This window comes from Camarhynchus parvulus, chromosome 3 (genome assembly GCF_901933205.1).
Source record: "Camarhynchus parvulus chromosome 3, STF_HiC, whole genome shotgun sequence".
In the NCBI taxonomy this organism is placed as follows: Eukaryota; Metazoa; Chordata; class Aves; order Passeriformes; family Thraupidae; genus Camarhynchus; species Camarhynchus parvulus.
The window spans coordinates 20,599,819-20,625,443 of record NC_044573.1 but is presented as its reverse complement, the minus strand read 5'-3'; the positions used below and the strand labels follow the sequence as shown (position 1 = coordinate 20,625,443).

At 38.0% G+C, this 25,625-nt stretch overlaps 1 protein-coding gene across 5 annotated transcripts in view; it reads left to right on the top strand.

Moving 5' to 3' along the window:
- Positions 1 to 25,625, top strand: part of KCNK2 (potassium two pore domain channel subfamily K member 2) — a 130,590-nt gene that overhangs the window by 79,793 nt on the left and 25,172 nt on the right. For all 5 annotated transcript variants that reach the window (XM_030946020.1, XM_030946021.1, XM_030946024.1 and 2 more), the window contains one exon: positions 23,192 to 23,352. In XM_030946020.1, coding sequence (XP_030801880.1) covers positions 23,192 to 23,352 — 161 coding nt within the window. The remainder of the gene's footprint in view (positions 1 to 23,191; positions 23,353 to 25,625) is intronic.

The window sequence follows — 25,625 nt, the reverse complement described above, 5'->3', positions numbered from 1 at the left end:
TAAATACCTCTCCAGAATGGATGGACAACACTTGCTACTTGTGGACCAAAGCAATAAAATCTTTTGTCACTGGCATTAGTTATAGAATTTATTTTAGTTCATGAAGGATTTTTCTTTTTGGTAAAGATAAATACTTGAAGGATCAGGTTGCTTTTAGTATTTGTTAGCGTTTTGTCGACCTGTGAAAACTTCTGCCTGAAGAGGCTGCACAGAAAGGAAATTCTCCTCTTTTCTACTTTTCCAAATTCAGAATACTTTAATTGTCTTTTTTAACTTCTCAATCACCATTATTAGCCACAGTGAGGATTATTCATTCACCTGTGAATTATGCAGACTTTGATTCTGAAGTCATGTTATTGGATCATATATCAGTGGGGACTTGCTCAGTTTAGCTGAATTCTTTGCAGAGTGTGGCACCAAACTGGTACCAGGGAAAACATGGATGGATGGATGGATGGATGGATGGATGGATGGATGGATGGATGGATGGATGGATGGATGGATGGATGGATGGATGGATGGATGACTTTGGCTCGCAGGTCCTTGAGGCTTTCTTGCTGTGTGATGCATGGTGCTTGCCATCTGCTGTGCTGGTGTTTTCTGTCTTGTTTATTTTGATAACAAACTCTTGGAAGCAATTATTTTGGGTCATAAAAGTAACAACAGAGCCAAGCATCCCAAGTGTCTGTATTGCTTAGTTTAACTGATGACATGTTAGAGAGGTATCTTGTATTTTACAGTTAAAACTGCTAATTTTTATCTCCTAGCTCTGCAAAAAAAATATTTTGGCATCAAAGTTCTCTCAGATTAAGGAGCTGTACTACTTTAAATTTACATAATCTATTTTTGTGATATTTCAATACTATTTTAAAAAATCCACAACAAACTAACTTAGAAAGACTGGAACTTTTTTCCTACTGTAGTGGCAAATCTTTCATTCTTACTCTATAATCTTTTAGTTAAATAAGATAAAGTAATGTCAGGGGCTATTAAAGCTTCTCATTTCAATTTTTAAGTAGGTAACATCCTCTATAGGCAAAAACTCCCTTTATTTTAATTGCTTAAAAAGGTCTTTGATTATACATTTTTGGCACCCACTCTAAAGTTCTGTTGGCAGTCTGAATATAGTCTTAGGTTTGGACATAAATATAGAATCATATAATTATAGAACAGTTAAGGTTGGAAGAAATGTAGTTCAACTGTTAACCAACTAAACCATGTCCTCAAGTGCCACATTTACATGTTTTTTAAATACTTCCAGGGACAGTAATTCCCCTGGGTGGCCTGTTCCAGTTTTTGACTGGAATATGCTGAAATCAGCAAACGCTGATATCATCAAATGCTTTTAGAAATCTGCCAGCATCATTGCTGGCTTAAACTGTTTCTACTCTTCAGACTGCCCTGCAGATACCAATTCATGCATTTATTGCACCACAGATTGATAAATTCCCTCTGGTCAGAAAAGCACAGATTACTTGCAAAAAGCCCAGCATTTCAGCTTGTTGAACAGCCATGGTTGCTGCTTGGAGAAATGGATGCATGAAAATACATCTCCTGGAGTTTGGCATGTGTTAGGGCACTAAGAGTTGTGGCAGTGAGCCTTGGGAAGGCCAAGAAACTTTTTCTCTCTGTCTTCCTCTGTTTTTTCCCTGTTGGAAGAAAGGATGGTAGATTTGAAAGGATGTGTACTAGGTACTGTTAACTTTGCTCCATGCTTTGGACAAAACAATTGGAAAGTGAAATTCAACAGCCTGAGAAAGAGCTTCTCTGACCATATATCTGTCTACTGTCTAGTTAAAAACTGGCCAGAAAAAAAGTTCTTACCAGAACAAGAATCCATTATCTGATTCACTGCTCCATTATAGATCATCCAGATTGAGAAATTTTTAATTTTTGTCTCCTTATGGGATTTATTGAGCTTTATCTGAGCCCTGAAGTGATGTTTTCTTAGGCTACATAAAAATGTAATTTAGGTTTGCACTTGCCTAAAATGCCTTATTTTGCTGTGAGATGGTTTGTAGATCATCTGTGTGAAGAGCCTTCTATAAATTTGTAATGACTTCTGATGAATATATTTTTCACCTTAGTCAATAGCTTTCAAATCTGTACTTGAGAGCATTTCATGCACTTGTCTGAACTTTTGACTGCTAATTAGTCATTGTTGTTAAATTGTTCAGAATTTTCACATCTACAGACAAATATGAAAGGTAGATTTGATTGTTCAGCTAAACCCATAGACCCTTTGTCCACTGCAGGTCAGTGAAGACTTGGAGGGGTTGTTATTTGGTACCCTTTGGTCTGTGGTTTTATCTTGCAATTTTCAAGCTGTGCTGTAGCTGTGATTGGGGTAAAAGGACCAGTAGCCAGTGTGGTTCTGCAGCAGTAATTAGAGAAGAAATGAGTCAGTGCTCTCAGAAGTGCACACATGTTATAACTGAGAAATTGCTGCAAGTAGAATATTAAGACCAAGATAGTTGTCAGATGGGAGGGAAGATACTGAAATGCAAGAATTAAAGATTTCATTGCTAGGTGTCTTTATGTGGATTCACAGGTAACTCTGAAGCTGCAGAGTGGTTTTGGTAAGTCTCACAGGAAAAAAATGCTGGCATCCCTGCTGGCTTTGGGTTAGTGTACAGGGTAAGATATCAACTTTTTCTTCTTTGTTTTACTTTTCTTTGAATTATTTTAGGAGAGAGCAATGTTTGCACAGAGTATCCCACTGCTGTGGTGAGAAAGCTGAATTGCTTTTATGTCCAAGTGCACACTGTCAGTTTGTCTGGAGCTTGGTGCAGAAGGGTTTTTTGTATTAAAGATCATCAGTGTGCTACAGAAACCAAGGATTGTGCTCTGTATTTTACGTTGTATTCTGCCACCCTTCAGGTTAACCAGCCCTGGCAGTTGCCCCAGTGGTAGTGAGCTTGATGAACCTACATAATAATTTAATATGGAGAATATTCAATCCTATACAGAGAGAGATTTACAGAGTTTAAAGCACCTTTGGAGATCAATGGCAACAATAGCAAAGGAGAGATAGGCAGGAAAGAAATTGGTAATTTAAAACATGAATTTAAAATTAATGTTTTAAATTATCTATAAAATTAAAAGACTTCTCAGATGAGTCCAGTGAAGGTAGTTCATAAGTGTGGGAATGGTTGTGTGCAGGAGTAGATTGCAGTAGGGTAAGATCACTATTACTCTGTGATGTATTAAGAGTTTGGAAGAATGTGTTTTTTAGGGATTTGTTCTTTTATGAGCAAGTCTTGCTACATACTGATAAAAACCATAGCAAATTATGATTGAGAAAAATGTCTGTAATATGACTTGAATTCACTAACAGGTGATTATTTTGTCAGAAGAGGTATGATTTGTAGAAAAGGACTATCTTTTGCTACAGCCACTCAAAACAGCTGGAAGAAAAGATAAGCTTTTTGGGCTTGGCTGAGGAAGGTCTAATTTACACAAAATACTGTTGTTTTTCTAATTGTATCCAATGTTCTACTCAAAGACACTTTGCTCTCCTATCATTTTACTCCACTTATGTTCTTCTGCCATCATGATAATAAATGGACTCCCTAAGAATTGTTTGAACCATCTTGCAGGTATTGAGAGGCTTATGCCTCCACTCTTACAACAAAACATTTTAAAAGATGTATTGTTCTCACTTAATTTTTAAAATCAAATTTCCATAATGACATGATACTGCATCATCATAAAAACAGCAAATACAGAACTGACAGTGGAACTGTAAAGACCCATCTGTGCTACTCATTTTTTTCTCCCACCATGTTTTATATTTAATATTTAGAGCACCTCAACCTTATATATTAATTGTCTAATACTTCTCTGAGTGGTTACTCATGGACACTAATTAAAAGCAATCATCCTTTCTGTAATTTGCTGAAAATAAGAGATCAGATTAAGAATAAATTAATTTGGAGATATGATGGGTAATGAAGCATTCATAATTACCTGTCAGTCAATAACATATTTTGTAGTACTTTTGTTTCATTTTAGAGATATCCCCTCTCCAGGCTCCATCTGGTTGAACAAGTCCTGTCCTGTGCTCCGCAGCCTTGAGAGAGCAATAGAGGTGGGAATCAAAGAAATGCAGAGACATTCCCCTAGAACTAGAATTAGATGTTGATGGCAGGATAAGAGCCATATTCAGCTCTCATTAGCATTGAGAAATTTTGTATCTGACTTTTAGAGAAACCAACCCCTCATGAGTTGGTGGGAGTGGGAGGCTTTACACTGCTGTGCTCTGTAAACCCTACGTTTGACAGACATCCGAATGCATGTGCATGGATATGAATATAAAAAGTTATCCACCATGGAAGTGGCCTGTCAGTCCCAGGCATGGTGTGCTCCCTGCCAGCAGAGGTGCTTGCAGCAGTGAGCAGCATGTCTCTGCTGAGAACATGTGCTGTGCTGTGTTTCAGCTGAGTGACAAAAATGTCATAGCATTGTCCCTGTCTCTCACAACTCCTGCAGTTGTAAGATGGTTCATTCACTGGAAGCAAAGATTGAACTGCTTCATTCTCCCCCTCCAGTGAGTTCAAGGTTTTCCAAAAGATAATTTTTTGTGATCTACTTAAAGCACCTGTTTAATGATGGGCCAGAGGAAGGAAGTACTGAAAGCTGTTGGAAGACGTGAAAGATTGCCAGATGCCTGCTAGAACAGCATGTTGCTAGGTAGTCACACAGAGACATGATGGAAACTTCAACTGCAGCCCTCCCTGAAAATGCTCCCACAGGGATCTGCTTATTAACTAACACCAAAAATTCGTAACAAGGGAAGCTGAGAAAGCAGCTGGGATGGTGAATGCTTCATTGACAAGGGACCATTGGACACAGAGTAGTGCAAAGTCAGTTCTGTCTCTGGGGGTGCTGTGCCTCTGTCTGGCATATGGGTTCTGGAAAAATTGTAAAGGGGATACACGTACAAAAGTGGGATGTTCCTCTGAGTTATCTGGAAGCCCAAATGAGTGTTCATCATCCTGTGCTGAATGCTTATTCCAGCCTCTGTCCTCCTCTCCCCAGCTTTTGATAACATCATTTTTGTGTTGGTTCATCTATGCCCATCTTGTCTCCTTTACCATCTGCCCCCCCTCTGAACTCACCTGGAGAAATGACCACAGATGTAACAGAACCACCTTACCAGGGAAGGCTGCAGCCTACATCTGATTGAGGAGGGAACCTGGAGACAGCAGGCCCACCATCTGGGGATGCTTCATTTTGTCACTTTTATCACCTACTTCTTGGGCTGGTCCAGTGATAAGCACCCAGTAATAAATCTGTCACATAATACATTGCATATGGCACTATCATTAAATATAGCTAGATATTAAATCACAAAGAAATATCTAGAGGAATTATAATCTAAACATTTCAGAGAGAAAAGGAGATTTAACATCTGACAGTATTGATACATGCAGCTAGTAAATCTAAACATGAGTCAGATAGAATCATATCCAACCATGGAAATTTAAAAATAATGCCTGTGTGACATGTGGTGTAGTTAAAATGCTGGGTCCTGAGCCTACAAACATCTGTGTATATGCCTGGTTTGAGAGGCATGAGGGAGTTCTCTGTGAGTCACAGCCTTGGAGGACTCCTGTGGAAAAGGGATGATTTTGAGGCTAGAAGACAACATGTGCATGGAAATATACCTGGATTCAGTACTTACGAGTACAGTGATGCCTAACCCCAGAGTTTTTCACTCTGCTGTTTTGATCTGTGGTAGAGACATATGCTTCTCAAGGCTTTCTGTAGTCATGACATTTTGTTCTTGCTGTGAGGCACTCAGGGAATATTAATACAAATTAATTCAAATATTCTGGAAAAAATAGTATCATTTTTTTTTCCTTCAATCTGGGGAATACCACCAGGATCCAGAGTAAATGTAATTTTACTGGAACTACTTCTAGGATTCTTGGCTATATATATTCTTAATTTCTTCAAATCTATGGCATCCTAGCTTTCTGTTGTTTATACGTTAGATTTTCATTGTTTTATTTTGATGCTGCTAAAGTATTCTCTGACAATCTGTCCTTTCATGTAGAAAGATTTCAAGTCCAATGCAATGTCTCTGAGGGATTTTTCAAATCCAATGAAAAGCTTCCTCAGAGCTAATGAGGAATTAGAACCACTTAAATGGAACAGTGAAAGACCTTCAGAAAATGTATTTGTATGTAAGAATATAAAGACTTCTGGTATTTGGCTACAGTGAGATGGCTCAGCTCTGCTATAGAAAGAACAGTAGGATGCAATCTGTGTACAATAAAATTCTTTATTTCCTGACAGCACGAGTAATGTATGTTTAAAGGTACAAACATATGTTTATACATATGTGTTTGCATCATCTTTTAAATATATGTATGTGTTGGCATCTCTCCAAGAAATATACGGCTTTACCTTTTAATGGTCACTTACTGTACCCACCTCCAGTCAAATAAGTGTATGTTAACAGCTTCTGTTCAAACAGAAATTTCTCTTCAAATTGGTTACTCTCCTGAAAACAGGAGAGAGGCCAAACAGCTGTGAAAAATCAGAGCTCTCTTCCATGCATTTTGTGCCTAAGATCATGTTCTGGATGATGTTTTATGTGTTAGTTTACATGCACCTGATGCACCTTGGTAGTTGCTGTATGAAGTCTATTGAATGTATTTGTCTCCGGGATGCAAAGACAAAAATGATCCCCTCAGCTGGTGTATATATAAGTAGAGACTGATTTGAAATCTCTGGTACCTGAAGTTCCAGTCTCAGCTGGGGTGACAGATGATTTCACAGCCAAATGGCTGCACCAATGCTGACCTTTAACTTGCAGTGTTGATGTGGTGACATTTTGGTCTTCTCTTTGCCCTGCTACTTCCCTGAGTGGTGGGAAGGTGAAAGCACTTCATGCTCTGCAGTTTTGTCCTTCTGTAGCTCTTGGCTGACAGGTGAGCTTGAGTTTCTGATTTGTGGTTTTGAGTGATAGCAGCAGTGATCTTGGATGCATGTCATCGGTCCCTTTGAGAACAGCCTAGTGTTATGCAACGTCTCTGAGGGATTTTTCAAGAGTCTTGGGAGGCTTAGCAAGGCTCTAGTTTATGCAGATCTAATCTCTACTAGAAAAACTAAATATATTCATCTTCTAGAAGAGCATGTCTTCTCAACTTTGCTGAGGTTTCATACTGTGGTCAGTGCCTCTGGCTGAGCCCTGGATCCTGGTCTTGGTTTTGGTCAGAGAGGTTTTATTGGAGCTAAATTCTGTGGGGTTCAAGAGTTTGTCAGAATTCTCTGCAGGGGGTGTTACAAAAGAAGTGTGGGAGAAAAGAAAAGAAAATTAACTCAGTAACTGTAGGTGAAAAAGAATTTTCTGCCTTTTTTTCTTGCTCATCATGTTCTGAGGTTTCAAGGCTCTTCAGCTGGGACATCTCATGTCACTTCTATAAAAGATGCAATTCCTCATCCATTTTATAGAAGATAACGAGCAGCACAGGGATAGCTGGTAGCTGATGGCAGAAAGAGTTGTGGGGAGTAGTAACATCTGAGGATGGTGAGTGAGCAGATGTAGCCTTTGTACCAGCTGAGAAATGCAGTGGGGCAGAAGGACACCACTCGTGGCTTCCCTGAAAAAGAGGAATTGAGTTAGCAGCATGTCTGACTTACTTTTTGTCACAAAGAACCTGGAGAAATTTTGAATAGCTGATTTTGTTCATCGGGGAGCTCTTACAGGAAGAAGTTGTGTTATAATTTATATTCTTAATTTTATTACATGACAATCCAAAGGCCAGGGTATACATTCAGTTTCAAGGTCTGTATTTTTCATATGCATGACATTAACTTTGCAGGGTGATATTTGTTCTTGAATCAGCTTGAGAGTGGTGGGATTTAAAATGAGTGATAGTAAAAGGGAAACATTAGACACTAAAAGAAGTGTGTAGCTTTTAGTTCCATCCTAAAAAATTGATTTGAAGTTCCTTCTATCTAAAGCTGGTTTGAAATCAAAGTTTCTCCTAGTCTTGCACATTGTTACAGGCAAGCCTGCATCCAAGAATATTGATGCCAAGTAAGAAATTAATTTTTTGTTGGCTAAATGCTGCCATGTGCAAAGATTAGATACTGAATAGAGAAAACTTTGGGTTTGGGGATATTTTTATGTGGAAACCTGCATTTCCAAATCTAAATTGTGCGGTAATTTGTAGATTCTCAGTTGACCAAAATGATGGTTAACAGTGGGAAGCAGTAGGGAAGACTGGCAGTGCCCTGGATGTTTATTAGGACTCTGCAGTGTGTACCAGTGTGTTTATGAGCACAGGGCTGGGCTATGCAGCTGAGGCACACCATGGAGTTTTCAGCTGAAGAGGGCTCCATGGAAAGCTCCATTCCTGTCTCTGTATTTCTCCACTGCAGACATCACAGTATCACAGTTATGATATATATTTTTTTCCCTCCAGTTCTACTGATATATGAAAATGAGCATCTGGAGGCTATTGTTCAGGATAGATGCTACAGGAGGTAGCATCAAGTGGCTTAGTCATATCCAGTAGCCTTTTTAAAGATGTGCAGGGAAATAATTTTGGTATATAGAGCCAGTTACTCCCTCTCTAGAATTGCATACACTTATTTTCAGGTCACTGTGTTCTTTGCTTGAATTGGAAGAAGCATTGCCTATTTAGAAAGAAATAAATATATCATTTATATTTTTTCTTTTTTTTTTTTTGGTCAATACTTACTGGAAAATATATTTAACCTCAAAGGCAGATTATTTTTTTAGAGATATTTGAAAATGGTTATATTATTCTGGTAGCTGATTTACATTTTCATTGGTAGAAGTCTTCTCAAGATAAGGAAGGTGGTTTGTGTTTCATCATCAACATATTGCGATGTCCAAGTTCTGAGGCATCTCATTGGCACAGGCAACCTGAAATTTCACTTTCAGAACTGTGTCCAGTAAATGTTGGTTGTTTTTTGAAGGGTTTTATATACCATTAAAGATTCTGATCTTTAAATTTGGTTCCTCTTTTTCACTTCAACAGATAGGAGACTGACTCCTTTTTATGGAGACTCATGATTTGGTCTGTTTTCATTATAGTGTGCATGTATTTGTAACCTTTATAAGTGAATACTGAGGGCAAGAGTGCTCAAAGCTTAGTCTCACTATCTTTTTGGAAGGAAATTCTTGTTTGCTTCAATAAATGCAGCAATATGGATTCATGAGAGCGTCTGTTACTGTATTTCTGGAACACTTTGATTTAGCTTGAGCTAATTTCTGGAGCAATTTTCTTGACACAAGTAACAAGGAGAGGCACATCTGTTGCACCTAATTAATTTTTGCGTGTGGAGGCTACATTAGTATAATTGAAGACATGAAAAGAATATGATACTATTATGTAGACCTCTCTGTTTCCTGAGTGTGGTTGTATGAGAGTCCTATGTCTACTTGTTCTCATAATGGCTATTTCAATTAGAGGCAGCTTTGGATCATTCACTTTTACCTGCATGCCTTCCTCTAGAAAGCATCCTCACCCACTTCGTTCGACTGAAGGATGAATTTGCGAATAGTATTTCTTTTGAGAATAGGTTCCATCTGTAGGTATTTCATTAAGAATCTATTTAGGTTCCAAACTTTTTATCTATATTGATCCTTCTAAATCATAGAACTATGTATAAATTAAAGTAGAATTGTTTAGAAAAAATATTTCTAGTCTGATTGTTCATAATTTTAATGTATGTAGTGCTCTAGGGTTCAGGTATCAAGAACCCAAATTACCAGCAGTCTCTTCTGGAAGAAATGTTACGGCCATTCATGCATTTATAATTCTTAGAGTGTGGGATGTTATCCTCTGTTTTCTTTCTTTCGTTATGATCTGAATACAAACACACTACTTTAGAATGATTTTAGAAACTACAGGTTTTTGGAAAACCTTTAGGTCCCAGGGATTCATCCTTTTGATTGGGGCTAGCATATGTTGGATCACAGATAGAGAGGACAGTAGTTTTGTGGTCTTATTTTGGGGAGAAAAATTTGTTAAATTCTTAAATGCTTAAATTATTTTAACTTAAATACCTAGGATGCAGTAGGGGTTTGATTAATGTCTTGGTAGCCAGCTGAGAGCCTCAAGATATTTTGATTTTGGTGTGGCAAAATTTAAAATGTGAGATGATAAATACCGTAATGTTTGTACATGATCACTTAAAGAAAGGAATAAGAAGATTTACACTGTTGAATCCCACTTTGGAAATATGAATAGACATGTAATTTATGGACTCATAGAATGGCCTGGGTTGGAAAGGACCTTAAAGATCATCTGATTCCTTCCAACACCACCACCATGGGCAGGGACACGTTCCACTATCCCAGGTTGCTCAAAGCCCCATCCACCCTGGCCTTGAACACTTCCAGGGATGAGGTATCCACAGCTTCTCTGGACAACCTGTTCCAGTGCCTCACCACCCTCACAGCAAAAAACATCTTCCTAATGCCCAATCTAAACCTGCCCTCTGTTGGCTTAAACCCATCCTCCTTTGTCCTATTCGTGTAAGCCCTTGTAAAAGGTCCCTCTCAGCTCTCTCGTAGCCCCCTTTAGGTACCAGAAGGTGCTGTAAGGTCTCCTCAGGTCTTCTCTTCTCCAGGCTGAACAATCTCAGTTCTCTCAGCCTGTTTACATTTTTGAGGTGCTCCAGCCCTCTGATCATGGCCTCCTTAGACTTGCACCAGCGCTTTCTCATCTCCCTTTTGGAGATCCCCGAGCTGGATGCAGCACTCCAGGTGAGGTCTCACCAGAGCAGAGTAGAGGGAGAGGATCACTCTGATGCTGGTCACACTTCTTTTGATGCAGCCCAGGATATGGTTGGCTTTCTGGGCTGCCAGCCCATATTGCTTGGTCACTTAGCTTCCATCTGTTGGTGTGTAAACATAAATAATTCATTTGATGGCTCTTTTCCTGCCAAGAGTCACAGAGCCATACTGAAAAAGCAAAATGGCAACAAACATTCCCCCCACCCCCCAACCCGTTTTTGTGTTGACAGATTAAGCTGCAAGATATACCTAACTAACTGACACAAAATGCTCTCACAAGTATTTCTGGTCCCTAAAAAAAAAGTTCTGCTTAAAGTGAGCTAAAAATTTTTAGGCTTCAGTTTGATATCTTAAATCCTCACTGGAAAATTAATTCTTATAATCTGAGGATTATGGTATTCTCTTGGTGAATAGTCTCCAGTAGAATTAGACATTTGCAGCATAAACAAATTAATGTAGGCATTAGGTGGGATATTTTTAAAACACTAACTGTTTTCCCAGTGATACCAGTTAGGTTCCATTCTGGCATCTTGAGGAATATGAGATCCCATAAGCAAAAGCAACTGGAATTGCAAAATGTTTTGAGTAATATCTTTCCATGCTAATTCCATTTAGGAGTCATATTTAAAATAGGAGACAATTTTGTTCTCATAAATGGACACTAGCTAGTAACTCTAACTTCCTTGTTCAAGCTGAGTATAAAGCAATTAATATAGAGGAAGTATATATTGCATTGTTTTCTCTGTTTGCAGTTGTTAAGCAGGCTTCTGCAAAATCAGCTGTTTCTATTTGCCAAAAAAAAATTTAAGAAACTAATTTGCAGCATTTGACTTCTTAGAAACCCTTTAGTATAGACATTCTTGCTTATGTTGATTTGATTTTCAGGATCACATATTCCTAAACAATGGGAATCTTTGGAAGGAGAAGATGACATCTAAATTCTTTTTTTATGGCAAATAACTTCTGAGTGAAAATACAAATGCATTTAAAGAAAATGAGTGCAGATTTCTTTCTCTATATAGATTTTTTTCCTGAAATATATAATGGGAAATTTTAAATTTTATGCATTTTCTTTTCCAATTGACCCTATATGGAATTCACAGTAGTTAAAATGTTGATGAAGCCTCCCCTATAATTAAGGATGAGCCTGATCTACTATTTGCTTATTCTGGTAGTAATAGAGTAGTAGTGACCTTCAGTGGGTCTAATTGGCAGATGTTATTTTCTGAAACACATTTCAGAGTGTGATAATAACAATAGAAAAATTAACATCAATATATGCTATCTGCTGAAAATGCTATTAATACTCTTCTTATTAGAATATATATAAATATTACTGGTTTTACTTCCCTTTTTTAATCCACCTTAAAAGGCTGAAAAAGAGCACAAGGTATGCTTTAATTAATGTGTCTTCTCAGTACAGGGACCATTCTATTTAAAAGTCATTAAGATTTTTTGTCCTTAGCTTGAATAATTGCTGTACTGTCCATATCTCCATATGTACTTTCATGTTTTAGGGGAAGAGAAACAATATTATTTTATATTCAGGAAAATGTTTAACTTGTTTTTCAGTTCAAAGAGATATTGTGCTTTTGATGAAAAGGGAGCTGTGGCTTTCAGAACATGTACTGACACTTGAGGAGAGACAGAGAAAAAAGTAAATGGAGGCTTTTGTGATTTCAAATTGGCAGAACTATTTATTCAAAGTAAGAGCAGGATCAAACCTTCATCCATTAAACTTAAAACTTTTATATTGAACGACATCAATATGTACTCCTCAGAGGCCATTCCTTCTCCTTTTCTGCCTTCATTTTACTGTCTGGCAGTGGTGATGCAATGCAGGACTTCATTAGCTTCTGGTGTCTTCCCTGGGTCATCATTTGCTCTCAGGTGTGCTCTCAGACTGCACAAAATGCCCTCAAGGACTTTAGATTTAAATAGGACAGAAGGCTGATAGTCTCCACTGGGATCTGAAGTTGGGGTTGGGAGAATACCTGGGGGTCTTTAGGGAAGACCAGGGAAGAGATAGGTTGTACCTTGTGCCTCACAGCCATGAGGGTGAGAAACATTAAATACGTGAGCTGGTGATCTGAGGTCAGATGCTCCAGTTGTTTTCCTTTTGCCTTTTGATTTTCCCTTTGCTTAGGTGTTTTTTTTGGTGGTTTTTTTTTTGTTTGTTTTTTTTTTGGTTTTTTTTCCTCTATGTTGGTGTGATTGGTCTGAGACCACATTCCACACTAGTCTGAAGGGGGGTAAATACATATCCCATGTCCAAACAAGCCCCCAAGCTGTGTTTGTAGAGGCAGATGGCTCAGTCCACACTAGGTTAGCTATTTATATTCCAGCTGAGGGCTTTGGAGGGTAGGAAAAGAAGTGGAATAATGCTTGGGAAGTATCTTTACAAGTAGGCAACTTTTATATATTTTTGTTTTAGGGTTTATTTCCCTCATAAACTGGAATACTAGATTTTATAAATATAAGATCTTTAGCTGAAAGCCTTCTTCTCTGTCTCATGAAGCATTCTATCCCCATTTGAACTACTTTCATATGTGCAGGTGAGGTGATTAGAGACTTCTAAAAGACTCCACTTGCTTTGTAAAAGAAAAATCACAGCCTATATACTTTAAAAAAAGGTGTGAAGGTAATAATTGCTCACAATTTTGCTATGTACTGAAATTCCTGTAAATCTACTGTAAATCATACTGGCTTTTTTTCAAAAGCAAGCAGGGAATATAAACAAAATACTTCAGTGTACTAAAAGCAAAAACATTTGGAATTTATTTTGCACTGCCTGACAATAGTAATTTAAATGGCTTTACAACATGCACAGAGAAAATTTTACGTTCAATTACTTCTCTGTTAGGAACTTGTGTTTAGAATCATAAACTTCAATAAGAAACTTCTTTTCTGTAGATCCCTATCTTTAGACTGCTCTCTTTGCCAAAGAATCAGTGAGAATGTCTGGAGTGGCAGCTCACCAAGTCCCTTGGATGGAGGCATGGAAGAGGCATGGCAAGACCCTTTTCTCAGTGCAAAAGGCATTGCTAAGGTGCTGGTGAGGCACAGAGGGCTCATCCTCCACTGCCTTTTGGAGCACTCTCACTGCAGAGGAAAATCCCACACACCTGCATCATTTAAAGTCACTGAAAACCGAAAGCTCTGGAAGCAGAAATTAATTATTGTTCTTCGGAATATTTCTGCAGTCTTGTAATTGCACTTTCTTGAATTGCTCAGATAATGACATTTTATCAAAAATCTTTTGTTACATGGTGTGGAATTCTGTGAAATTAAAGAGCTGGTGACAGTGTGATTTCTATCATGGCAGTGTTGAAAAATCAGTTGAAAATTTGCTAAGAATTTCCTTTGACGAATTATGTGCTTGTTCATCTTTGCAGATGTATATGCTAAAAGAATGAGTATGCTCATGCTCAGTTATTTAACCTCATTAGACATAAATTTAAACATTTATAAAGTTAAACATGTTACTTCCTTTGCTGAATCAGGCACATAACACATAAGTAGTTGGAAGTAAAAGGGGAAATTCAGTGGAAGTTACTTATGTGTGGTGCTTCATTTTTTTCTGTTTCTAATATTCTGTATTAGTCTTAATTCCAAAGATTTTTGGAGGGGAAAAAAGAGAATAACAAGGAATAAGAGGCTACTTCACACCTTCATGTGCCTGGTGAACCTCACTGGGAAAATATTGATTTTCTTTTTAAAGAAAACAATAATATGAATAAAAATCTTCAGAGCCTTTTATTTGAGAAACTTGGAAGTATTCCTTCTTTTTTAACCTAACCTTTTTTGCTTCATAATATGGTGGTAGGACTGCATAGAGAAGCATTTTTACTAGTAGTAACAAAATACTCAGCTATTTGACATTATGCACAAAATAATGTGTGTGCATATATTTTCTCTTGAAGACATTTTCTTTCTTATTATTTGTCTTATAAACATTAAGCAATATATTTGCACATATATTAAATATGTGCAAATGAGGAATTTTTCTATGCTGGTATAGCTACCTCTATAGGTATTTCTGTCATGGCTGCCCATCTCTCCTGGACTACTGTTTTTGCCAGGATTTCCCTGGATACATGGGCTCTGTATGTGTAGCTTACAAGGAAGGATAGATACAGGAAGAAAAAACTGATGAGGCAAAATAATTGCATTTTTGAACACTGACTTGGGGAAAGGCCTCTTGAAGTAAAACTGGGTGTGTGAAAAGTATAAAACCAGAAAGAGGATTGTAGTTTACCTAACAGGTCTGGGTACCTGCAGTCATTTTGACCACTTGTATCAGCTTGTCATGGTCTGATCCAAGTGCAGGATTATGGGATTTGCAGTTCTTGTTTTAAATCTGTGACTTCACTGACCCCAAGGTGTGTTTACAGTTCATTGCTCTAAGTCTGGCATAGCTTAATTTGTGAGTACTTCTACCACATTTTATTTTTTGTAGGGAAGATAGAAACATGTGCAGGCAGGGTGGTTTTCTGTTCTGCAGGAAAGCATATGGATTGCCTTGTCCCTAGGATGGAGAGGCCAGTGAGAGCCTGTTTTACCCAGCACCCACTGAGAATTGATTTATTTGTAAACAAAAATGCAAAGTTGTTTCTAGGAAACAAAAGGATTGTAAGAAAGCCATAAGATGCTAGAAAAAAGTTATTTAGGATCTCCATTAAAGTTGTAGCATCAGGTTGTTTCTGTCACTACATGTAAAATTCACTATTTTTATTTTTCTGTGGATCACCTGGAAAAATGTATTTTTTCTTCGCATCAGTAAATTGCTAATGAAGTTTTTTTGCAGAATGAATGTTGCTTCGTCATATTTGATATGTGTTTACACTTGATAGGAACATGTGGCTAGTAAAAGTTTCATGAAAGGATGGAATATAAACTTTTCACTTTAAAGTGCATCATGTTTTTGCTAGCTGTGTTAGCCTGGCATCTTGCTCCCATGAAGCTATCTCACTCAGAGGAAATAAGCAAGTGGGAATTCTGGTTCTTGGAACTGATTCAATTTTGTTAGAATAAGAATTAGAGGTAAAATTAATGCAAACAATAACGACAACAACAACAAAAAGGAAATAACTGAAAAAAAGCACAGAAGTTCTACTATTGATGAGATGTAGATACTGTTTACTGGGCAAAGTGACAGCTGAATGAAATGCAGAATCTGTGCTGGGAGGCAGAGCCATCTGAGTTGATGTTTAAGCTTCTAAGAATATTTTAATAATCATTACCCAGTTCCTTTAGAAATTGCCTTAGCAACTCAGTGTGAGCTATTGAATACTGCCATATCCATACAGAGACCTTTCTTGGAATACTCCTTCACCTCTCCAGTACAGCACTTTGACTTGAAGGAAACTTACTTTCTATGAATATTTATAGCCTGTTCTTTTACAAGAAGTTTTATTGATTTGATTAGTGCTCCCACAGAACACAGATTAAAAGAAACCTCTGAAAGGAGATCAACCTCTGTCTTGTCAGTTCTTGAATATTGCACACTTTATTAATGTCAGTCTAGGCTTTCCTGTTATTAGTCCTAGTTATAAGAGAAGTATTTGTAATATCTTTTTTTCAGACAGATTAAAAATCAGTATTTTTAATGTATTTTATTTTTAAGACAGAACATCAAAACCCTCTAAATAATCTATTTGCAGTTTTGCGACACAGAATTATGGGCTAGTGCTAAAAATCAGAATCTTGTAGTTTGGGATCCAGAGAATACCAAACACTCAATAAACAGCAGCAATTTGTGACAACATGGTTCCCAAATCCCTGACTAAAACTGTGAGAATTGGCTTCTAGAAGCTGCAGTGGATGAGTGAAGTGGTTGAGTCACCAACCCTGGAGGCATATAAATGATGTGTGGAAGTGGCACCTAGGGACATGGTTTAATGGTGGGCTTGGTGGTGTTAGGGTAATGGTTGGGCTCAGTCTTTAAAGGTCTTTCCCACCCTAAACAATTCTATGAAGAAATTACACCAAACTTCTGTAAAGAAAAGATTTTTGGTTTCTTAGCAGACCATGGTCTAAAATAGGGAGAACTTCATCTCTCTTATTGTACAGGGCTCTTCCATCAGGAGGATTCATGCAGGAATTTCTAAGATTGAAAAGCTAAATTATTTTCTGTACATGCAATTGATGAATTAACTTGAAGGTGGAGCACTATCTGCATATTCATGATGGGATTCCACAGGCAGCAGCTCGTGAGCAAGGGCTGTAACGCAGTATGTGCATGAGTGAGGTAATTCATGTGTATATATAGCACAGAAATGTACTTGCAAAGCAAAAGTATTTGTATTCAATTCATTTGGGGTTTAGATTTTAAAGTAATCCTTGTACTTGTTCAACCTTCAGATTCTCTTGCTCTGTGTTCAGGAACGTATGTGCATGCACCTGTGTTGGCCCTGAGAGGAGGGGTGCCCAGAGTTTTTAAGTATTGGCAACACCTGTCTCTGTGTTCTCTATCTTGAGCAAGCCTCAGGGTCTTTGAGGGCTTCAGATGATAAACTTTCACTAATTAAAAGTCAGTGTAATGCATAGTGTTCAGCCACTGATTTGGTGAGTTATGGACCTAAATGATATAGAGAATTTTGGACTTTCCTTCCTTCTGTGCTTCAGTTACCTACCTGTAAAAAGGGGAAGAGGAATTTTCTACCTATTTTGCAATGTTGGCAGGGAAGTCACATGGAGAACTGGAAAAGCCCTTATACTTGTACCATCCAAAGCCATAAAACCTCATGGAATGTGTGTTTGTAAATATGCAAATATATAGCACAGGCATACACAAGCATGTCACAATGCAAGTGTAGGAAGGAGTCAAGAGAAGGAAAGGAAAAGAGATCAGTGGAAAAATGGGGATTGTTTTCCACACAATGAGCACAAACATGGAAGTTTTGCTATTTCTGCAGTGTATGCAGGGATTTCCCCATAGTCAGTATGGGTACAAACATTGCCTTTTTGTTTAATGATTATGTCTAGACCATTATTTATGCTAAAAGGAATATCTTATTTATCTGTGATTAAGTGCATATCTCTGCTCTGGCACTGTTGGGCAGGGATCTATTTAATCCTAATCTCCTGAGCCCAAGTGCTGATCTAAAGGGAAAAAAGCATTTTATCTTCTAGAAATTCAATGAGGTACCTTTTATAAAGATTTTACCAGATAGCTTCTCAGGGCCTGGAAAAAGCATCCTTTGATCTCTAAAAATCAATTTGACATTCAGTATCAAAACCCACGTGTGCCCTTTGAGAAGGGCAGTCACTGTAATTGAGTGGGGTGGTCAGGGTGGATGTGAACCATGGAAACACCACTGACAGTGGCACACACAGTTTGGTGGCTGAGGCCAAGGCCATGGCAGCTGCTTCCCCTGGCTCCAGCCTCCTGGGAGTCAGCAGCCAGCAGCTCTGCCTTTTCTCTGACTCTATGAAACCTCAGTATCAACTTTCTGTAATCCACTTTTGTGTAATTAAGAGTGTGCCTGGTCACCAAATCATTTATCCTCAGTATTGAGCTCTTCCATCAATGGACTGCATATCCAAACCTGCTGCTGAGAGTAGTTTCTCATACCTTAAAATATACAGCATTAACTTGAGATAATTTAAACTTTATTTCTTTTTGATATCTCATGAATGATGCCTTGTTTAATCTGAGGTTTGTCATAAACATGGAGGAAACATTTGCTTGTACTTGAATTTACATTTCCTTGTATAGAAAGAAAATGTTTCAGAAGTTCCCCAGAACTTTCAATTCTACCTGAGGTACTTGGAATAAATGAATCATAGGTGGTAGCACTATCTTCCAGTCAATTTAGCAAGTAAAATCTAGTCTTAGAATTCTCAAAAGCACCTATAATCTCTCACATGGGAAATACTTAATTGCAGCTAGGTAGTTTCAGTAGATGCCCTGCTTTGTCTAGGAATTTTATGTAAAAACCCTGCTCATTTTGGAGTCTCTCTATATTTCTAACTCCACTTGGAAAATGTGTATCCACAAGAGTTTTCTGAAGATATTGGTTAACTACAAAGCAAAGGAATTGCTCTCTCTAGTTAAAACAGAAAAAAAAATTAAATTAGTTTTCAGTCTTCCTTTTCATGAAGGTTTAAATACAAGGATGCTTGCCATCTAAACAAAAGTATCATGTCAATGGTATGAGAATTTATAGCATTTCAAGTTCTTTCATATTTGCAGTATAATCTATTGTTTGTCATGGGGGAAAGCTCAGCTAAAATTTGAAATTTCAAACATGGTTTTGCTCAAAAGCAGTAATATAGAACTATATTCTAGCTGTATTAAAGTTACTTATATCTGCTTAACAGCGAATCTGCTTCTCATGGGAAAGTTACAGATGCTTTCATTCTCAAAAAGACTATATGAAAGTAAAGAATCCTATAAAATATTTCTTTGTTTGTTTTTTCTTTGGTTTTTTTGGGTTTTTTTTGTTTGTTTTTGGTTTTTTGTTTTTTTAAAAATCCTTTTCATTTTGCATACGCCTGCTTCCACCTCTATAGCTGACCAAAGGGATACAGATTTCCTTTGAACTTGATTTGAATCTCAGGGACTCCTAGGAGTTTGGAGCTGAAACCCTGGAATATGTTACTTTGAGTGGAACAATTAGTTACAATCCACTTACAATGGGCTTTTATTCTTAATTCACACAGAATCAAAAAATCAGAATTGACTCAAGGGTTACTGGAAGCTCCTTGTAAAATACATTTCTTGTCCACAGCTGCTTGTCAGAGACAAGTCCTTTGTTCATTAAAAGCATACTGAAAATTTAGCAGAACATGAAAGGGATTTGGTGAAATTAGGAGGCAAGTCATCCTCCTGGTTATGAAAGTGAAGTGGGGAGGATGCATTGGGGAAGGACAGTCTGAAAAGGATGCTGACAGTATTTTGGATGAAACAGATCCCATTTAGCAAGTTAAATTTTGTACTCTGTACTGCTCATGGCAGATAGCGTTGATTGAAAGCTTTGAGAGAAGCTTTCCGATGAATTTAGGAGTTTAAATCATGCAACTTGTTAATTTCCACAATCAAACCCAAGTATATTGGGTTGGAGTGGGGAATGGACCAGTTCTAGGAATTTCCCCCTCAGAAACAGGGGAAGGGATGAGCTGCACGGGACTGAAAATGTGAAGAATAAGCAAGGCACTGAGGCTGCCTGTGCAGTTGCAGTGGGCACGTCCTGTCCCCATCCCATCCAAGCAGGGAGCTCTGAGGCAGGAAGAGCCAGCAGACTCTGTTGTCATGTGGCTGATTCCCCAGGGTTTGCCTGTGAGCAAGGAAGACTTTATGCTGCCTCTTGAGTGGAAAGGGGAACTCTGAAGTGAAAATATGCCAGGGAGCTACTGCATTGCTACTGAGGTCAGATGTTCCTGCCCTCCTCATGCAGGAGCTCTGTCTTACACAGGGATAGGCAGCAGAATTCCTATGGCCACGTTCTCTTCTCCCAGCCAAAATCAAGGTTTCCTTGGTTTTTACCTAGCAACAGAACTATTCTTTTTTGTCTTTATTATAATTATTTGAAGAAAGAAATAATACTTTTCTGACACAAACCTCTTGGGAATTACATCAACCATATGAAATATAAATGCGTTTTCTCTCCGGTTGTATAAATAATGGATTAGGTTTTCACTGGAGAAGCTGAGAGTAGGATTTAAGGACAACTTGTGTAACTCTCAAAGTAGGCTGTGGTGTACAGCAGCAGACTGTTATAAAACACGACACAGTAGGAAATGTGATTAATGTGTGATGGAAACCCCTTGGTAGATCGGGTCACTAAAGTATGTACCCTACCTGTGGTTTGTGTTATGCTCAGTGAGCATCTGGACAGAAATGAACTGCTACCTGGTGGAGTGCTATTTTATCCAGTAATGTGTGGTTGAATCATACAATTATCACACAATACCTTTTCTGTGTTTATGGAAGAAAAGCAATTTGGCAGTTTTTGGGATAAAAAACAAGAATTTGAGCATAAAAGTGAACTACCATCCTTCCTTCAAGGAAGACATAAGTCTGATTTAGGGAGAGCACCCAGAGCTGAATGTGAACTTGGTGTCCTCATACCAATTAGCAGCAGATGAGAAGCATGCTGCGGAGCAGCAGCCTCTGTAAGAGCTCTGGGACGCTCACAGAGTGCCTGCTTGTGTTATGGGGCCAGCCAAGCAAAACTGCCTGCTTGGCATGTGCTCCACTGGGCTGGTGTTTTGTCACCATTGCAAGACATTTCTTTTGTAGAGAAGTAAATAAAACGTGACTGCCAAATCCCCTAGCATGAGTTTTCTAAATCTGGTGTATCCAGACCCTTGATTCTGAATTGCATTAAGACCTCCCAGGAATTATAACCTGGAACAATTCAAGCTTCTGTTGATGCATAAACAGGCATGTTTATGAAAACAGAGTAGCTTGGATCTGTTTGTCCCTTTTTGATTGGTGATGAGCTAATTTTATTTTAAAACTTTACTCCTTGGTGCACGAAGGGACAGAGTGAACTCAGTGGAGCTGAAATTTCCTGAATTATAATTTTAACCCTGACTGGTTTAAGGAAGCCTATTGGGTTGGTCTAAAGTTGCTGTGACTTTTTCCCGGTTTTCTGAGTCAAGCTTTCTTTCATATATTAGTGCAAGGAACATTTACAAGATTGTAGGACTCTGCAACCTGTAATTGGTATTTTCTATGATTTTGTTCCTTTTTTTTCTTCTTTTTTTTGACAAGGTTTATGAGCCAAGATTTAGGGAAAATTTAAATATCAACTTTCTTTTCTCTGACTGAATTCTATCAATATTGCATTTGTTGTTTACAGAAGTGCAGTCTGAAAACTCATTTCAGAGAGAATTATCTAGGAGCAAAATATATTCCCACTGTCATTTAATTTTATGGTAATGAATCATAAAATGGCCTGGGTTGGAAGGGATCTTAAAAGATCATCTAGTTCTTACTTCCCTGCCATGGGCAAGGACACCTTACACTAGACCACATTGCTCAGAGCTCCATCCAACCTGGCCTTGAACACTTCCAGAGACAGGGCATCCACAGCTTCTCTGAGCAATCCATTCCAAGTTAAGTGAGGAACAGTTTTGTCTTGAGTATTCTGAAAGGAAAAAGTAGTTTTAGCAACAGAGCTTTGGTGTAGCTTACCTACACAAGAGCAGAACCAGAAATTAAGATAATAGGTTTCATAAAGAAAATCTACATTTTAAACCTTCATGCTCAGAATCTTTAAATACAAATGCTATTTAAATACAATAGCTAAGGCATTCATTAAATGCGCTCTATATTGCAGGAATTTTGTCAGGTTGTGAAAAAAATGTTAAGCTACTTTAAAAATAAAATTTGTCGGATTGTTTCCAGAAAAATGGATTTTCTTTGGGGGATTTCTGTGCCTATGATGTTTTTCTGATGAAAAATTTAAGACACTAAGACAGATTTCTCAACTACATACCAAACCACTTTGCTTTTTATTTGCAAGTTATTTTTCTAACAAGAAGGTAATGTTAAAAGAAGCTTTTGTCTGATTTCTAAAGATAAGCCTTTTTATGTCAAGTTTTCCCTTTTGCCTCCTTTGAAGGGTGTGTTGTTCTGCTAAAAAGTGAAATAATGTCAGAAATTCTGGGGTGCTACTGCTACCACTACCGCTCCCTCAAAACATGACTGTTCCTTCAGAGGAGAAAAATGTTTGAATTAAAACTCAGGACTTGAGCTTGTGAAACATTTTTGTAGGGTTCTGCCTGTGTGACCTTTTCCAAATCATTAAATACTGATCCTGGGAGATGTACTGAGGGCATTCCACAGGTGCTGGGCCCTGTGCTCTTTGTATTTCACTTTCTCTGTTCTGAGTGGACCAGCAGCAATCGAGCCATCACAGGAATTTGGGCTGTTCTTTTACCCAAGTCTGTGAAGACCAAATGATTTCCACTTTCAAATGGACAGAGCCATTAGCTGTATCTCTAAACGTTGTTTGAAGGAACCAAAGCCTTTAATAATGAAGAATCTAGGCAGTCCCATTTATGGTAGAAATCCCTGTTTTGCTCATCCAAGTGGTTTGGGCTTTTTTAAAGCTGCTTCACTTTGAAGCTAGGCCCATGTGAAGAAAAATTGTGTTGCTTACAGGTACTGTGTTGTGTTTACACCTGTGTAATTTACAGGTGCTGCAGCAGACACTGGCAGTCTAAGGCATAGATCTATCAATTGCCATTAACTACATGTAGTAGATGATAAGAGAGTAGCTCAGAGAGGATTGTACGACCTACATTTTCATTTAATTTCTCTCAATGTTTGCTGTGTCATATGGTTAACCTGGTTAGCCTGTTTTTAACTGTTCTGTTCCCACAGTTCTTTTAAAACTTATTATGCATTATATGTAACCTATTAAACATCTCAAGTTGTTTGTAATTTAGGCTTTGGAAACATCTCCCCACGCACACAAGGTGGAAAGATATTCTGTATCATCTATGCCTTACTGGGAATTCCTCTGTTTGGTTTTCTGTTGGCTGGTGTTGGAGATCAACTAGGGACAATCTTTGGAAAAGGAATTGCCAAAGTAGAAGATACCTTTGTTGTGAGTATGCTGACTGCCTCATTTTGTTCTTTTGCTGCTTGTTCTGAATCTCACAAGTGAAATGAAAAGCCCTGAAAAACAGGGTATAGCTCACTGTTGCAATCAGATGTACAGGAATAGGTAGGAAGGATTTGACACAGTCTGAACTTGCTAATGAACACCTCTGAGAATTGGGTGAAGACATATTCCCTACTATTGTTATGGCTGGGAAGAGGAACAATTCCCAAATAATTTTGGTTTTGCTCTTTCCTTGTTACTCATAAGCCTGCTGTGGTGCTTACCCTTAAAAGTTTTTATCTAGATTGTGATAAGAAATGTATTCACCGAGATTTTTAAAGCAATGAATGCTTAGTAACCAACTTTTTAGCTGTTTGCATCAGCACTGCAAGTGTTAGGACTGGTTTTCCACACCAAGCCCTACCCTTGCAAGCAGAACACCTTTTCTTTATGGAAAAGGTCTGACATGGCTTTGTTTTTGATGCAAAGCAAACTGGGCCTGTGCTAAGTAGTCTTATGTAACAGGCAAACACAAGTTTGAAAGCTTTTTAAGAAAAGGCATTTTTGGCTTTGAAACGTCAGTTCGTGTCCAGACAAGGTACTGGTGAATAACACAGATTTCCACTGAGATTTATCTGAAAAAGGCAAGAACATTCCATAGGAACATTTTATAATTTCTGGGTTTTCATAGCTGATTTTTTTTTTCTTAAAGGTATGGAAGTTCTGAGATCAATTTGTGCCTCTCTTTTGCTTGTAGAGATAATGTGTTTCCTTTTTTTTAATTCTGTGTGTATCCCTACAAGAAGAATGCCCCAAGATAAAAAGCAGTATCATCCCCTCTTTTGACAATATATGAGTGAAAACATTGATCTTGATGTTGCAGTCTGGAACACTCTCTAATTCTGTTTATTAGCTTGCCTAAAGAACTGGGAGATGCTGATGGGTCAGGGCAGGTGTAACAGCTTGTGCTATTTTGCCATAGCACAAGCTATTACTCTGTTTTGGGTTACAAAACTTGACCTTGGTCATGCTGACTGTAAACACAGCTCCCACTGAAACTTAAAACAAGAAAACATCCATTGTGAACAACATGATTTCATTTTCAGTCGATTTCTGTGGAAGTTTCTTGTATAATCCCTTCTTTTAGGTTGAACTGACATGCATTGGATGGATGAAAAATGTCAAACTGGCTGGGCACACAAAATGGAATTTTGCAGGGGTCTGTTCTAGCTGTAGTGCAGTTTAGAAAAATGTTGATAGCATACACTACAGCTAAATGATGTGGTTCATTAAATCTGCAGATGGTCTCAAGCTGGGGAGACAACTGAAACTTGAAGGACCAAAATGATCTTAAAATTTTTGAAAAGCAGTCTGACTAGATAGGATTAAATTTAAGCAGGACTAATTCAAAGTAATCTATGAAGGAATAATAAAATATGCAGCTGCATGTCAGGAAACAGCTGTCTAGGTGCAATTTTATGGAAATGTTCTGTGGACTGTAGAAGTTAACATGCTAGCATGGGTTAATGTCATACTGCCATGGAAAATAGGCAAAGCATAAGAAAGGCTCATTCCATTCAATTTTGTGCTATTTTTTTGATATCTGCTTTTGAGTACAGCACTTAATGAAACATGGGGTAGTTTTCTGCTGCCAAGGGATTGCAAGAAAAATAGGAAAGGGAGGAAAAGGAAATAAATAAATTTGGTTTAAAGAACATGTAACTGAAAGAGAACACATGTGAAATTCTGCTGGAAAGAAAAAATTAACAATTTCTGTATTTGTCTTGGATAGGACCATAAACAGTATACCTAAACAGAAGGAGTTGAGATGTAGGTTAAGAATTAGGAAAATTATCAGATTACAAGAGTATGATCACAGGTTGCCTGGCCAGCGGCTTAGGCAGGTTTATTTTGTCCTTGGACAGGTTTGGCTCTCTTACATCCCTTCCTGCTTTGTAGGATATGGTTTAGCTGATGATTTGATTGCAGAGAACGGTATGATTAAAATTCACCTTATTTAGTTGATTATTTGTGTATGTACAAAATGAGAGAAATTGCAGGTGCATGCACTACTTGTAACTCACTCAAATATCTAGACAGCCCTCAAAACTTATGCATCATCAGCTGTTGGTGTTTCTGAATGCTACCCGTGAAGAGTCCAGCCCTGCTCTGCATTTACTGCTGGCAAATGTTTCCTAGGATAGTCATGCTTGCTTTGAAACCCTTTTCAGAATAAAATCCTGCTTGAGTTTTCCTGTTTATTTGAGAATTATAAT